General features: G+C 38.5%; 2 protein-coding genes across 2 annotated transcripts in view; both read left to right on the top strand.

Annotated features, from left to right (window-relative positions):
* The first annotated feature begins 487 nt into the window (after positions 1-487).
* Positions 488-1,825, top strand: LOC133992020 (neuropeptide Y receptor type 4-like). Its single transcript, XM_062430667.1, has one exon. The coding sequence runs from the start codon at positions 491-493 to the stop codon at positions 1,823-1,825; it is 1,335 nt and encodes a 444-aa protein (XP_062286651.1). The 5' UTR covers positions 488-490.
* A 2,256-nt stretch (positions 1,826-4,081) lies between these two features.
* mcph1 (microcephalin 1) overlaps positions 4,082-17,219 on the top strand; it is a 34,156-nt gene continuing 21,018 nt past the window's right edge. Inside the window, exons 1-13 of the mRNA XM_062429855.1 lie at positions 4,082-4,145; positions 6,092-6,153; positions 6,239-6,330; positions 6,448-6,566; positions 6,694-6,778; positions 7,572-7,683; positions 7,771-7,902; positions 8,002-8,082; positions 9,691-10,806; positions 11,865-11,988; positions 14,850-14,879; positions 14,987-15,149; positions 15,243-15,320. Coding sequence (XP_062285839.1) covers positions 6,120-6,153; positions 6,239-6,330; positions 6,448-6,566; positions 6,694-6,778; positions 7,572-7,683; positions 7,771-7,902; positions 8,002-8,082; positions 9,691-10,806; positions 11,865-11,988; positions 14,850-14,879; positions 14,987-15,149; positions 15,243-15,320 — 2,166 coding nt within the window. The 5' untranslated portion in view covers positions 4,082-4,145; positions 6,092-6,119. The remainder of the gene's footprint in view (positions 4,146-6,091; positions 6,154-6,238; positions 6,331-6,447; positions 6,567-6,693; positions 6,779-7,571; positions 7,684-7,770; positions 7,903-8,001; positions 8,083-9,690; positions 10,807-11,864; positions 11,989-14,849; positions 14,880-14,986; positions 15,150-15,242; positions 15,321-17,219) is intronic.

Genomic DNA, 17,219 nt, shown 5'->3' with positions numbered 1-17,219 from the left:
CCACTGCTGATGTGAAAAAAATGCTTTGTACATTTTAAATGACCTTTTGTATATTATATAATTTTTCCCCATCAATATAAGAAGTGACAGAATACAGTATGTCATTGTCTCGTTGTGATGTATAACATTCATTTTTAATTAAGTGTGTGTTCTGTGGACAATCAAAACAACAATTCTCACATCCCAAGGTGAGACACGTGAATAGAAAAAAATAAAAATACATATTGCATCTTTTCTAGACTTATATAATTTAACTCATTATCAACAGGCCTCCTCCTTCATTGTGTGCTCCTCTTAGACCAACAGTATCACTTCTACACGAACAGCTCCTTTGACCTATACGAGCAACTGCTTTGCAAGTGAATGGTGTTTTCTTCTCTCTCCCTCTGTGCTCCCTCTCTCTTTGTCCCTCTGTCTCAGATGTATGTTTTCAAAGGGCTGGGATGGACAGTTTCATCCTGGGGGTTGGTGACACTCAAGTTCTGGAGAAATGTCCTTGAGTGGCAACACGAGCCAGTCTTCTCCGTCAACAACAGCTCTGCCTCTTTCCTTCAACAGCACCACCTCTCCACCATCCCTGCCGTGGGAGGAGGGACGAAGCAGTCATGAGTCTTTGCAAGAGTTGCCAGGCAATCAGAATCAGCTCCTCTCAGACCTCTCTGTGCTCGGGCATGATGAGCAGTGCCATATGTCACCTGTCCTCACAGCGTTTCTGGTAGTGTGGTACAGTATTACAATGGTGCTGGGGCTGGTGGGGAACATCGGCCTAATCTCCATCATCGCACGTCGCAAAGAAAAAGCCAATGTCACCAGTATTTTCATTTGTAACCTGTCATTCTCTGACATTCTGGTGTGTGTCTTCTGTCTGCCCTTCACTGTCATATACACCCTCATGGACCATTGGGTGTTTGGCTCACTGTTATGTCGGCTGGTGCCGTTCATCCAGTGTGTGTCTGTCACCGTGTCAGTGCTGTCTCTGGTGTTCATCGCTCTGGAAAGACATCAGCTCATCGTAAACCCCTCTGGGTGGAAACCCAGCATTCCTCAAGCCTATGTGGCGGTCGTTGTCATCTGGATTCTGGCGTGCTTCACTTCCTCGCCATTCTTGGCCTTTCAGTCACTCACAAGCGAGCCCTACACCAATGTTCTCCTGTCACAGTCTCCTCTCTATCACCAAGCCTCTCCTCAGGATTATCTCAACACATCTCCATCACAACCTGCCTCCCACACATACAAAAACTCATCTGTGCCTCTATTTTCCTATGTCCCCACCCCTCCCCTTATGGAGGCATGTCTGGAGCACTGGCCATCCCAGCAGCAGAGGCTTGCATATACTACATGGCTCCTGCTGTTCCAGTACTGTGGGCCTCTAACACTTGTTCTGCTCTGTTATGTTAGAGTGTTTGTCCGCCTGCGCCATCGTAAAGAAATGCTGGACCGTGCCAGAACCCCAGAGAGCCAGCACATGACCCACAGCCGCCGAATCAACATCATGCTGGTTGCCCTGATAACAGCATTTGCTCTCTGCTGGCTGCCGCTCACCATATTCAATGTGGTGTCAGACTGGAACCAGGATGCTCTGCCTATCTGCCACCACAACCTGCTGTTCTCCCTATGCCACCTGCTGGCCATGTCCTCCACCTGCATCAACCCCATCATCTATGGCTTCCTCAACTACAATTTCCGGCAGGAGGTCAGAGAGGTTCTCCTGCACTGCCGCTGCCACCCTCTTGAAGAAGAGTGTGAGCGTTTCCCCATGTCTACTGTGCACATGGAAGTGTCCCGCTCCTCAGTGCCTCTCAACTGCAGGAGCAACTCTGTTTGACTGTGATGCTGCATCCCATTGGATACTGGTGTAGTAAAGTGTAGGATGTCACACACAATGTGAAGTTGAAGGACCAACTTCAGCTCTTTTTCTACCTTTAATTCCAGTACAAAAGTTTTGACAGTGGTTGACAGTGAAACATTTTTGTCAGTTTTTTAAATTAAAGTGTGCAGTACAGTGTTGGTTTATCTTACTCTGCAATAACTCCTAATTATATGAAGAGTGTGTTCATGTTAAAATGATAGCCTTTGAAAAGAATGTCTAATTTTAAACTAATATATGTCTATGTTTGGCACCATACAACTATGTTACACATCATCACAAAATATTATTACAAAATATGTTGGAACTATACTTACAATGCAAGCTGTATGTAGTGTTATGAATATAAAAATGGGTGAGAAATTAAAACATTTATCGGAAAAAAACCTTGATAAATGAAAAGAAAGACATAAATGCAGGTGCATGGGGGTGTGACCCAATTGTTTAAAAATATATGAAAATGATGTGAATCATATGGCATGGCCTTCACAGTCACTAGATCTCAACTCCAATAAATGAGAGATTTTGAGGCGACATGTTAGACATTATTTCCAACACCAACATCGAAACAGCAACAGATGGGATATTTTTCAGAAGAATGCCCTTCATCCCTCTTGTAGTTCTGCAAGGATTTTTTCCAATCTCTGCCACGGAGCACTGAAGCTGTTTTTAAAACCTTGTGGTGGACAAACTGTATTACACATCTGTATTTTGTGCAAAGGGTGACACAGATGCATTTTGTGATAAACTAGATTGATGATAAAAATTATGTTCTTCATGAGTAGACTGCTTCTAATGTAAATCTTACATTAACTACTTTTGTATTGATTTGTGTTGTGAAATTGGTGTGTGACTTTCTAAAGTGAAGAAGAAAAACAAGGTGCATTTTGTTTTGTGATTAATGTGACTTGTAGATGAAGCTTGTTATATAAGGGTTTAATAAATTAATGAATAATGTCAATTGTGTTCATGCAAAATGTTTTATGGACATTAAAGTGTGCAAGTCCAGTCTCTTTGCTGCATGGTATACTGATCTCTCTCTCTCCCCTTGTTTCCTGTCTGCCTCTTCGCTGCTCACTGCCCAATAAAGGTAAAAATACTGACAAAAACAAATCCTTAAAAAAGTGTGCTGCCAATCAACAATTTTTGTACAAGATAGTAGTTTTATGTGTTGCTGAAGTTGCCACCAGCTTAGTGTTAAAAGACAAGTTCACAATTTTTCAATTCTGTCTTAAAACACCGGTCAGGTGGCCACATGAACATTGAAAGAAGTTTATCCAGCTGTAATCATTCCTCCTCTTCAAAGGGGTATGGGTAGAAATCCACAGTGTGTCTAAACAGCGATTTTGTGCAAAAATGTATTTAAAACATTTATCTGAAGCGTATATGAGGCTTCAGTTGTCATATCATGTGGACACAAATAGGCCTACAAGTAAAGTTAAAAGACATCTATTTGATTGGACTAATTTGGATGGCTGAAGCTTCATATTATCTTCAGAAAAACATTTAAATACATGTTGACACAGAAAGAGGCTTGTAGATTTTGTCCACATCACTCAGATTTTAAGTGCATTATGAATCTAAGGGCCAGGATGAACAGCTTAGTGTCGAAGGACTGGTTCTCTTTTTTATTTTTTTCCCCAACAGTCAGGTGGCCATATGAACATTGAAAGAGGTTTACCTGACAGTAATCATTCTACATTTAGCAAAAATGTATTTAAAAGTTTATCTGAAGCCTATATGAGACTTCAGCTGTCTAAATTAGTCATATCATGTGGATATCTGCCACATTTACAAGTAAGGTAGGAAGAGATCTGCTTGATTTCACTAATTTGGATATCTGAAGATTCATATTATCTTCAGATAAACTTTTAAGTGCATAATGAATCAATCTTCTAATGGCCAGTATGAACAGGAGAGATGGTTGCAGCAGGAACAACTTATTCCAGTGTGCGTTTGGGCACCCAACCATTGTTTTAATAATTTTGAAGTTTTGTTAGTTTTTAGATATCGTTAATGACACATGGCCTACAGATTACACACCATTATCTCTCTCCGTAACACGCAGAGAGACAGAAAGGTCACTGTTGACTACTTAGGGCTCTTCTTAGGGACCCTACGTTGCTCCCTTTCCCATTGCATCCTGACTAGAAGTGACGTTTGTTATCAATCAGCCAGTGGTTGCCTTCCGTCCCAGAATGCATTGCGTCACAAACTACACGCGCGAACCATGAACAGTGCGCAATTTAAAATCGTTTAAGTTAAACCGCCGTTTAATGTAAGTACACATCTGTCTCCCAAAAGTAATGTCAGATAGCTGTCGTCGTGTTTTGTACAGCTAGTTGTAAAAAAACCCAAAAAACATGTAAAATGCCTGTGTCAGCATATCGGAAGTGGTAACCTTAGACGTAGGCACAACACAAGTTTGTTAGCTTGCTAATTTAGCAGCAAAGAGTAGCTTTACCTAACAGTAAAACAGCAACATCAGCGTCTCTAGCAGCGCAATAGACGATTTTGATTAACATATTCTCAAGTCACTTTAACTTTGTACGTAACACTGTAACCAACGTGGTCTATCAAAGGTTACATAACTGGATTTTTGGTTTGTTAAACTTACTCGGTTCATAATAAATGCTAAACTTAAAGATAAACGCTTTCTGTAATTGGATGTCTAACAAAATACTACACTAAGGTAATGTTAATGTGTTTTGAAAAAGCAGAAGTGACTTAGGCACTGATTTTTTGTTTACTGGTAGATATTCAGCCATTATTTCATTATTTTCTAGTTTGGTTTTAAATTTAATTTGTTTGTCTTTAAGTACAGTGTTATTAAGTCTCAGGTCAGGTTTTTATTGAGGCTGTCAGCTTTCAGATCTGTAGCACATGATGAAACATGTATCTGGTACAGTTTAGATCAGACGTCTGTGTCTCTACTGCTGCTTTAATGATTAGTTGTCGATAAGTGATTAGTTGATTGACATTGGCATTATATTAATCATCCTCAAGCCAAATAGCTTTACAAATGTCGTGTTGATTAAATTATGAATGGTAATAGAAATATCACTATTTTTGGCTGGTCAGGCAATGCCATTTTAAGACATCACTTTGGACTGTGGTAACTTGTGATTGAAATTTGCCATTCTTTTTGACAGTTTTTCAATTCTTAAAATAATAGTCAAGTGCTCAAATTAACATTGAAATAGATTTTTCACACTGTAATTATTCCACATGTTCATACTGACCATTAGAAGATATCCTCATAATGCAGGGAATCTACAAACTTCCCTAAATGCAAAAATGTATTATAGGTTTATCTGAAGCTAATATGAAGCCCCAGTCATCCATATTAGTCAAATCAAGCATAAGTTTTTCTTTTTGATACTGTTCTGCCACAGGGTTCAACAGAAAACACAAAGAGTGAATTGTATTCTTAAAAGACTGTAATGTGGCAAAAATCCACTTGATATGGTTAATTCAGACTGCTGAAGCCTCACATAAGCTTCACACTAGGGCTGGGCAATTAATTAAAAAATAATCAAAACCGACATTTAGAAACTTAAATGGACTTAAACTTGCTCATGTCAATTAATCGTGGTGTTCACTGTTGCCATGACAGTAAAGGTTGCATATCTTTAAGGAATTTGAAAACTTGTCTCCAGTGATCATTTTAACCCAAACCATGATCTTTTCATAGTTATAATCAAGTGGGTTTTGTGCCTAAACTAGACATTAACCACAGCGTCAAACCTTAAAACAATCATTATTTTCACTCCCTAAAGATACTCATGTGCGAAAATATCACAAAATATCGTGTGAGGGCAGTGTAAAATATAAAAACAAAACAAACTGTGAAAATACATAATTGTTCATCAAGGGTGGAGATAATCGTTCATTAATCGTAATCGAGGTTAAAAGTTCAATTAATCGTTTGATTTTTGCCATAATCGCCCAGCCCTACTTCACACCAACTTATAAATGTATTTGTGCACAAAATAACTGTGGACACACTGTGGATTTTGGCCCCCATCTGAAGGAGATCTTCTAAAAGTCAGTATGAGCAGGAGGAATGATTACAGGGAGGAAAACCTCTTTCAGTGTTCATATGGTCACCTGGACTAGGGAGTGATGTCATATCTTATTTATTAAGAAGGGGCCCCAGCATGTGAAATTCCTGTAAAATGTGAATCTTTCATCTCAAGAAGTATCTTCATTGGTTTTGTGTAGGTGAATCTTGGAGCAAAGGAGGCCAGTAATGACCGCAAGCAATGATGGATCAGTTCTTAAAGGTAATGTACAACAGCAGTACAGTTAAGACATCATTTTTAAGGCTTACTGTTTACACCTTGAGTCAATGTTTCAATGTCCTTGCAGATGTCGTTGCCTATGTTGATGTCTGGTCATCTGACAAATCAGCAAATTATTCAAAAGCATTCATTCAGCAGCTACAGGAAATGGGAGCTCAGGTAAAGCCACAGGGCAACTAAACATACATCTTGCATTATACCTTTTACAGCACTGACAGACAGCAAATACTGTAAGTACTGTTTGTACTTAATACAAACTAAATTGTTTTTTTACAGATATCAAAAACATTCAATAAACAAGTCACACATGTCATCTATAACAATGGTCATCAAGCTACATGGAGGAAAGCCAAGAAAAGTAATGTGAAGCTTGTCTCTGTTCTTTGGGTGGGCAGGTAAGAATAAAACTATGTGGTAGCTATGTGCTTTTTTTCACTTAATTTTCTTAAACTTGCTTGTATTGTGTTACTTGACTTAATGTGGCTGTTTTCTTTTCTTTTTTTTTTGTGAAATGATACCCAGATGTTATGATGACAGAGTGCATGTGGATGAGGAGTTGTATCCAGCGTCGAATGATGAAACCAATCCTGTGCTGAAGAACAAAAAAGTGAGTACAATGGGATTTACATGTGATGCTGACGTTGCTGTAACAGTCAACGCTTTCACTATCAAACAAGTCAGTGTCAGACTTCTGTTTGTCAAGCCATGCAGTGTGCTGGTTTTGGGTTGCTGACTGGTCTTAAAGACATAATATGTAACTTTTCTACATTAAAAAGTCTAAAAACGACTAAACCTATGTCATATATTTTGTTGAGTTGTGTACTTACATTATCCCAATGTTCAAACCCAGAGAAATCTGTAATTTTAATTAAGGTAAAAGTACATTTTATTTGGTCATTTGTCAATGTATCGCTCATTTGTGAGGAAACACGATTATTCATGGCTGTTTGATGTACGTTCTGTCATCGATGCTGTCCCCGTAAAGCACAAATGTACGGGTGAATTAAATGACCTGAAAAGATTATTCATTATTATTCATTAGAATGAAATGACATAACATGAATATAACTTTAATGACATGATTTTGCCTTTCTTCTTTTCTTCTTCTGTCTGAGTCATGTCAGATTAATTTACATTGGGGGTGGTGGTATAACAATGAAGACAACTCCCATGATCCCACACTACTTTACAATGTCTTCAATATCTGTCTTTTGTTATAGTTTTGTTTGAGATACATACCATCCGTTTATCCTCCTCCTATTGTAATCTGTAAATGAGGTGTTGGATTGTGTTAATGTCTTTCAACATAATCATTTCTGTAGCAGTTCACTCAGACACGTAACCAAATACTCACCTCTGTTCTATTATTATTTTTCTTCTTTTGTGTTTCATTCATGTAGCATCGTTGCATGCTGCCTAAAGATTATCCAGAGAGGACTCCTGAAAATGACAGGCGCATGAAGAAGAAGCTGGATAAGATGATGAAAGACCTAGCTCCAAAACCACCTCTAGGTAAAATATTGCATACCTTCTGTAAATCTTTTACTTAAAACCCCAGAAAATATTTTGGCATGTTATAAATCATTTTTCTCCCCACAGTCACAGATGTGTCGCCAATCATTATTGATGAAGAGAATGGAATAGTCTACAGCCCCGGGTTGAAGAGGTCGGATTATATGGCACAGCGGTTGAAATACATGAAAAAGAAACGGGAGAACCCCTCACCCACAGGTATGTGTAGCAGGTGGAAAGATGGATGAACTCACAAGGTACTCAAAACATTTCAGTGGTGAAACATCAGCAATTCCTATGTATGTAATTTTCTTTCAGCCTCACAAATGGTGGAGTCCTGCTCACCCCTGGGGCTGAAGCCTTCCCTTGGGATCACACCGACTGTCCTCAAACAATTGTGTAAGAAAATTGCTTATGATCTTCTTGTTATTGATTAATGTGGAAATTGTAGTGTAGTTTAAAAAAAAATCTGTTCAAGCCGCCAAGATCAATTTGTAGTCAAGAGATAAATAAATGAGAAGAGAGCCAGTGTTTGTCAGTGTTTGCTTTATGTTTCTGAATCATTAGAAAATACATTATAAGCATGTTTCCAGAGTCAGTTGAACCCACGGACTGGTTTACATGCACCTGTACAAAACTAACAGCTACATTTTGATTATGGGTTCATTATGAAAGTACAACTGCTGAATACAAATCTAAATTACACGAAAAGTTGTGTATATTTTTTGGGGTGTCTTGGACTCCTGTGACCATTTTGAGTGTTTTACAGGCACCCTACTGTTTAGTGTTTCCCAGAGAATTTTGAGAGAATATGGTGGTGAGATCTCAGTCTGACCCGCTAAGGGGGTCCGAGGGTTATAGTTGATTGATTATACAGATGGAAATAAAGAAGATCTCATATTAAGACTTTGCTTTTTTAATCGTAATCAACCAAAGCAGCATAATGCTGCTGCTGCTGTGTTTGAAACAGCACGCAGGTGTGTCAGATTCAAAAATTTGAGGAGGAGCTGCAGGGTTGGGTGGAGGTGTGTGGGGAAGTTTATTAGTGCTTTTGAACGTAAACACTGAAACAATCAGAAAATAACGTTTTATTGATCTGATTCACCGGCTTTCTTACTGTCACTGCTCCCTCACTTCATTCACTCTTTTCCTCACTCGACCACAAATGCTAATAACAGTGTCCTAGCCACTTACTGACGGAGCAACTCTGTCCCCCATTCAGTGTCCGGACCTTTTATACAGAACAGCGAGGCAGAATAAAGAAGTAATATTCAGAACATACGTCATAAACAGACTCTCTGAGAGCAGAGGAGAGCGACAACAAGAAGTGACAGCAAACAGCAGCAGAGGCTAACATTAGCTGCTCCACTTCTCTGTCTCAGCAGGGTGGAGCCGAGCCTCCGTGCAGCAGACAGACGGCAGAGATAGTGGAAAGTTGTCACAACTTCATTCAGTAATTCAACAAAAAGCTGCTCAAAAGAAGATGACGTCTCGTCCTATATCTCGTTTGCTCAATATACCACTCAGCCCTAAAACAACGTAACGTTTTGGAGTGTACAGATATGTTCAGCTCACTATGAGACTGGCGGCACACATTATACTATGGTGGGCCGCCACAGTCTATATAATTAATGGGAAACATTGGTGTTTTAAAGCTGCCTTGAAAGAATCTGATTACCGGAGAGATACTTGGCTAACATTGCACACTGTTTACTGACTGTGTGTTATTTACTCGTTTTGTAGCCCTCATTTACTCTGAGAGTTCTTTTGAAAAATACTCTGCTTTCTTTGGCTTGCTTTGTGAACATCCTTCTTCATCAGTCTCATTTATTTCGGCTCCCCACAAATTCAGAGTGTGGGTGGCGTAAAGACTGAGATTTGCGAGCAAATGCCTGCCGTTACAATCCAGCTAAACACACTCGGAAACCCAAAACAATGAACAGGAAGTTGAACATTTTTTTTTGTGACTATAGAGCTGCTGATTGTTATCATTTTTCTCCATTGCAGATGACCAGTCGGATGACGATTCTAGTGCTTCTGTTGCTGATCTTGGTTACTCACCAGATAAAGAAGGGAGAACACAACTTCACGTTAAAGACCCCGACCATCTTGAACAGCCCCTTGGAAAGGACTTTGAAAAACCCTGGCTGTCACCCTGCCGTGAAGTGTCACAACAGATATCTCTAAGTCCTTTGAAATGTCCTGACTTCGAGGATACACCGGAAGAGGGGAGTAGACAACAAAAGTCAAGGAGGACCTCAATAAGAATCAAGTCAATAGACAAACACAAAGCTGTAGGTTTATCAGAAAGTCCTCGCCAGGGGAGGAGATCTGATGACGGCAAGGACATTTGCAAAGAAAAAAGGCGATCACAGATAAAATCTTTGAGTCCTGCTGCTAAAAAAAACGAACAGTTGCCTAACAAATCTGAAAAGGGAAAGCGAAGAACTAAATCTGCAAAATCCTTTACAGAGACTAAGACCACTGATTGTCCCGATACTGTGAACTCTTCTGGTCGCCTCTCATCAACAGCCACGTTAGCTGCTGCTGCTGAATTATCAAAAGAAACTACTTCTTCATTACAGAAAGTGGACCAGAAAACAACCAAACGAGCCAGACCATCATTTTCTGCCCTGGTACAATCTCTCACGTTGCCCACTGAATCTCAAAATGTCGCTTCAGTTTCCACTGATACAGATGATAATGTGTTTGAGGACTATTTCTCTCCAGCTAACCACCACAAGAAATCACAAAGGCCTCTTTTGCGTAATCTATCTTTGGAGAGCGACTTTCAGGTTCCTTTTGAGTTGGACTCTGTCCCAAAGAAAAGAAAACAAAGAAGAAGTGAAAGCACTGGATTAGAAACTATGAAAAAGAGGAAACTAGAGGAAAGTCAAAGTGACACTGAGCCTAAAAGTCATCCCCAACAGGATGATAAAAAATCTCTGATCAAAGGCAGAAGACAAAGTTTATTACCGTTTAGAAGCACCAGTGAAACAACTACTGAGCAACAAAAACAGAGAAAATCATCCTCTGTGCAACAAGCAAAGATAACAGAGGATAACACGGCACTGAAGCTGCAGACAAACTCTGATGTTGATGACCTTTCTCACACGTTGGAAAGTGAGTAGTAAGGGAACCAAAGCTTAATAAGGATGAGCCAGATTGTCAGATTTTATATAACGTCCTCTTAATTATGAACTGAACAACTGAGCAAAATGCAGTATTACTAAATGTTTTTAAACTCTCAAACTATATCTGTAATCCCTGGGTCATGTATGTGATTTCAAAAGGTTTTTTTCTTCAGGTGAATTTTTGGATGTCGTACTTTAAAGGGAAGAATAAAGAAATGGTACTAACATAAAAGAATAAGGAGTTTTTTTATATGAATATTCTTATAATATACCATATGTGTATTTGTTTCTCTTTTAAAGACATAATTTGTACCATACCTCAGGTGTATTCACATATTTTGCATCATTTCAGAGTTAGAGATGTGTTCTCTCCGAGTCTTTTTGGGTTTCTTTTGGTTTTCTCTTGTGATTCAAAGACACACAAGTAAAGTAAACTGGGAGCTCTGTATTTGTTTGTCTGTCAATATGTGGTCGACTCCAGCAACCACCCAACACACACTCAACCCAAAGACCCTGAACAGGAGAAGTACTGCAATTTGGAATATTGATTAATGTAAATATAGACAGAAAATCAGCATTTAATGTATTAACAGGTCATAATGTAAAATCAAAACCTGTCTCAGTTCTGTTAAGAAACATTTACTAGCTGAAACACATCTTGATCTATCAGAAAACATTAATAACTTAGGTTTAGTGTAAGACCTCATTTTCCTTTGAAGCCATTTAGATTATTGCATTTCATGACATTTAAATAATGTATCTTTAACATTAATAGAAAGGGTGCTCGAACGAATATTTGAATATACGTCTACATCTTAGTTAAAAGAATTACTCTTGTTAGTCATCTAGTCGTTAGGTGGTATGTCAAGCACTTTAAAAATGGGAGTTTAATATTGCAGTTTGATGCAGGGATGAATGAAACCGAAATATACAAACATGAATGCACACAACAAAAACAGTGCCTGCTGTGTGATTGCTTGACTGACACAACCCCCCCTCCTCCTCCTGTACACTGTTATCAGTTGTTTTCCTTTTTTGCAAATGTAGGTAGAGGAAATGAACGTACAGATGCAGCTGGTTTAGCAGAGATCCCCTCTGAAGACGAGGAGAATCACAATAAGCAAGTCGGCTTGGATCTTCAAAAAATGATCAACAAGACAAAGGTAACAAGGCAGCATGATTTGTTTCTGTACAATTATTCCACTCTACTGTGATTTGGGATTTCACTGTGAGTGTTAATGATGATTGAATTTTTTGATTGCTTCGTATTTTCTGTACAACAAATTAGAAAAACTATTCCTAAAAGTGCACGTTGATGGTAGATGTAGTACAATGTTACTAAGGAAAAACCTGTAAAAACCCTCCACTGGGAATCTTACTCATTAATGAAAGATAAAGCTCTGTTATGAAATGTCATGTTCATTGCTGTATTTTGACTAAAATGCATGTACTTAACTTTAACAGTGTTTTACTTTTCTCTTTTCTACTACAAAAATCCAGAAAACCTATTAGATTGTAAAAACAAAACAAAAGTGTTAAGTTTGATTCCTTTCTGTGTGTCCTTTAAACCTTCTTCCGTTTTTCTATGGCAGCTGCATTGAAGATATGACAAAATCCTTTCACCGCCCCCTCCACTTTTTTTTTCTCTTTATGATAAAGGAGGGTTAGGAAGTAAACTAACCATCAGTAGCACATTGCTGCTGGTGTGAGTAATTCCTTTTTCAGTATTTCCTCTGTAAGGTCATACACCTCCATGTCTGTAGGCGTTTGACGCATCCAGCCAAGAGGCTCTGTCTGGTCCTGAGGGTTTCCTGTGTTTTGCCTCTGTGATGGTAGCATATAACTTCCTCGCCTGTGAAATGCACCTGGACTCTGTTTTCGTTACGCTGGTAACCTCAATAAGCCGTAGCTGAAAAAAGCCAAACATTACGTCATATCCCCCGGAGAACTGTTTAAAGTTGACTTTATTGTAACCTGATTACAGGAAGGTTGCAGTTATTGCTCTGGGTTCTGTGAAGATCATGATAACAGATGAATGTTCAAATCAATTTTAGGGAGTATTGATAAACAGTCATCCATGATAATGACTGGGATGTCACACCTGCAGGGATCACCCATCTTTGAAAGTGCAGATTGATATAAAAATGATAAGTTTCATGTTACTCCAGCTGTGATATAAACAGTGCCAAACAAATTGCGATTGTGTAAGAAAGTTAAGGACTGTTAGATTTAAATGAAAAGTAATCCTGAAATGTGATCAGAATACACAATAATTATAAGTATTAATTGCATTATTATTCATACAATTTTGTTTGTTTTAAGTGTGTTACAAAAAGCTCAATGATGAATCTAGAGGAGCCTCCTGGTTGCCCAGTTTGTCTGAGATGTGTGTATAAACCAAAGAACATTGCTGCATTTCAGCGTTGTCACATCATCCATCTATTTCTCTCATGGCTCCTCTTTTTTTTTTTTTTTTTTTTTTACTATTGACTGAAAGTAAATGTCTTTTAAAAATCTTTTAATCTACATTTAATCTCTTCTGTCCACTGCATTATGATTTCTTTAACATTAAAACTTTTGAAAATGTTCACAAATTCACTTTCGATGTAAGATTATTTGAAAAGTTAAAGTCAGACCTTTCTGTGGCCGTGTTCACAAAGCCTTTTGTCTGATATTCAAGTTGCTGTTTATGTAAACCGCTCTTCAGTCGTGAGAAGCGCTTCAATCTATTATTTCTATGGTCCATGCTCCCTTTTACAATTGGCTCTCACAAAGTCAATTGACCTCAATTTATGCAGAGACCCATCTGGCCTCTCTTTGATTTTCTGAATAGCGTCATTTTCAGTGTGTGCAGAGTAGCAGCCATTAAGGAGACCCAGCCATCAAGGAGACCCAGTCACATGATAAAGAATTTCTTTCATTCCCAGGGAGTAATTCTGTTCATAGGCAGTGCTGCAGTTCATGCCGGCTTTTTGTGTTATGTGTATCACGTTCTTCAAGGCCTGCTTTCATTTGCTTTCACCTGAACATATTCCCTGCATAAGATAAGACTCCACTGAGGAATCTTCAGAGTAACTACTCATACTTGGAGTTGTTTGACTAATTTTAAACAGACAGCTATACTTGTCACCTGTAGTGTTAACAGATTATCCTCCCGTGGATCATTAGCAAACTGGAATATGTAGAATAATCATTTTTTCTCAGAGAAACATTTATCAGGATATGTGGAGCAACAGTTATGGGGTAACAGTAACTAACTCATTGGCATCCCTACTTCCTTATCAGGAATGATATGATGTTTGAGTGGTGTGAGCGGGGTCAGTGTACTGTTTTGGCACCGCTGTGTTCAGCAGGCCTTAACCCCTGACTTCCAGCTGCGGGGCCAGATATCAGAGTCTGGCAGGAAAGGGCCCAGTGGTCCTGTTTGGTCCTGCTGCTCAGGTGTTTGTGTTGATGACGGCAAGTTTTACTGGGGACAAAGTACATAGCAGGATGGCCCACAGTCGCCAGGCTTGTCCAGTTAGAGCGGTTCTGATTTTTTTTTTTCCCTACTCTTGGCCTTGATGTTTGATTTCCTTTTTGTTCTCTGTGCAACTATTTATCCGACAGGGTTATCGAAAGTGCACGGTCTGTCTGACTGTTGAATAATGATCCTTTTACTTGTTCAGTGCTGTATCATTAAACAAACATATTACACATAATATTTCCAGGGTTTTTTGACATTTCTACTTATAAGTGATATTAAGAGGAAGGAAGCCAAATCTAATCTGTAGCTGCCTCACTGATATTTAATTCCACTATTTAAATCCACTGTGGGTTTCCTTGGGTGGTGACACATTGTGAGGCATAGAAGCACACCCTAAATATAAACCTGGTGTGAAAGCATTAAACACTGAACTATCCAAATGCATCTTCAACAACATGTTGCTTAATGGTGTCAAATATTTCTTCATCTCTTGCAATTTGTTTGTTCAACTTTAGCTTAGTTTTAATTAGTGTCTCAAGTTCTTCTTAATCTTTGTTTCAGATGAGAACATTAGTCATGACGAGCATGCCCACTGAGTAAGTACCTTAAACATTTAAAATGACATTTGACTTTGGCATTTGTGACAAGTTCTGTTTAATCATTTGTGTTGGATGCTTTCTTCTCTATTATGCACCTCTCATAGGAAGCAGAGCACAGTGATGCAGGTGGTGAAGACACTGGGTGGATTCTCTATCGTTGACCGAGTGTGTGAGAGCACAACTCACGTGGTGTCTGGGGGTCCCAGGCGGACTCTCAATATTCTGTTGGGCATAGCTCGTGGCTGTTGGATCCTCTCTTTTGAATGGGTAAGCAGTTTCTTGATGTTTCGAAGCCTTCACATGACATTGTTTTTAACTGATGATAAAGTATTGTACAACGTTTTGATTTTTCCTAAGTAGATCCTGTGGTGTTTGGAGCAGAGGCAGTGGATTCCAGAGGAGCCATATGAACTCTCAGACCAGTTTCCTGCAGCACAAGTGAGTACCAGTGCTAGTGTAACAGTACTAGTAAAGGCCCCTTTATTTACGCTGGGATTTTGGACTGTTTGAGTCGAAAGTTGACAGTTATTAGAGAAATGTGGTAAAATCCACTCCAAAACAGTGGTCTTAGATCTCACTGTCAGACACGTCCACTGTAAAAAAAAAAAGTTGCTGTAACTTTGCCCTGATTTCAAAACATATGGTGCTTCTCGTTTTTCTATCTACTGCACATCGTAGGGCTGTGATTCAACAACCCAGGGCACACAATCTGACATGCCTAAAACTGATATTGTGCAGTCTGACACAGATTGTGACCAAGATCTTATCATCTTATCATCTCACACAATGTGACTTGCACAGTCGCTTTTGTCACAAAGTCTAAATACATCTAAAGAGTGTCGACACAAATACTGCCGGCATTAATCTTCACTATAAACCCTATCATTTTGAGTCATATTTATCAATACATGGAACTCATTAATATATTTTACAATAAAAAGATCTTTATATTTTCGATATAGACAAAAACATTTTGTGAACCATGACATTGATGGTTTAAATGTTTCAGTGTTATGATAAATCTGGTCCCTAATTTTCTCTATACAAATCATCTTTGCTGCGTCCCATTTTGACCCCCAAACTAATAAAGGCTCGTAAAACCAAAGCAGGGGAAGTCGGTCGGAAACCTGCTAATTTTTATTGCCAGTCATCCATTTTCAGTCGACTTGTTTTTTCTGAAGCATCCTGTGTGAAATGTGGATGTTGCCTCTTCCTGAACTCGTCATTCATGAATGACTGTCCTCTCCTGCCACTGCGAGGGAATACATGAGGTCTTGATGCAGACAAATGTCAACACATTTCCTCTTGATATTGAATGATGGCTTTTGTTGTGACAGACAAAATATTTTTATGTCCCTGCGGTCTTTTATCATTATTTTTTACTCTTTTGGATGTATCCAGCGTTTGGCAAACCACGTTTCCCTCGTATATTCGGTTTCTATGCTGTGTACTGCGTGATATTGCCTTTAGCAGTTGTCAATATTAATGGAAGAAACAGATTTCAAAAGCAGGTGTTCATTCATTTAACTGATTTCCAAAAAATGGTAAAATAGCACAACATCAATATCGCAATATATAAATGACATAAGCCTTGAAGAGGATTTTATCCATACTGACCACTGTGAGCTATACTTATATCACTCTTCTGAAGATATGGAAATTACAATTTGAATGTGTAGTTAAACTGTGGTTGGTGACCTTAAAAGCAACAACAAACAATGCAAGTTTGGGGCATGTTTAATTTATTATTTATTTTGGACTAGATGCATGAAAAGATGAAAAATACATTGCTGAAAAGATTGTAGTGATCTGGTCATTGTGCGTTGACTAGGCTGTTAATTGTGGTAGTTTAGAAAAAGACTTCTGAGTTAAAGTTTATATCTTTAGCAGTTTGCTTTGTGGTTGTGTTAAATATTCATCTTCATCATGTATATAATGAAAGGCAGGGCAAACCTAAAGTCTGTGTTTAATGTGAGAAAGTCATCTTAATTTTCTCATAAAATCTGTTTGTTGTAGATTCAAACAAAACATTACATAAATAAAATACATAGCAAAAAGATACGTCAAAAACTATTATATTAAAAAATTCCTCTTGGTTTATGTGCAATGTAAATGCTAACTAGCTAGGAACTAGCATTCAGGAAGAATTAATTGGATCTCTATCATTTACAATAATATTAAATATCATCGTCTGAATCTACACATAAATTAAACAGCAAATGTACATACATTCTCTGTGAGAAAATCTTAACTCAAACATTTTATGTGATATTTGTATTCAACAGAAACTTTTCCAGAGTAAATAACAATAAGGAGCCAATTGTTTTACCACCCATT

This window comes from Scomber scombrus, chromosome 12 (genome assembly GCF_963691925.1).
Source record: "Scomber scombrus chromosome 12, fScoSco1.1, whole genome shotgun sequence".
NCBI lineage: Eukaryota > Metazoa > Chordata > Actinopteri > Scombriformes > Scombridae > Scomber > Scomber scombrus.
The sequence above is the reverse complement of the archived record's forward strand: the minus strand, read 5'-3'. Positions and strand labels throughout refer to the sequence as shown.

Coding starts and splice junctions, on each gene's coding strand:
- LOC133992020 (XM_062430667.1), top strand. CDS start 491: ATGTCCTTGAGTGGCAACACGAGCCAGTCTTCTCCGTCAACAACAGCT.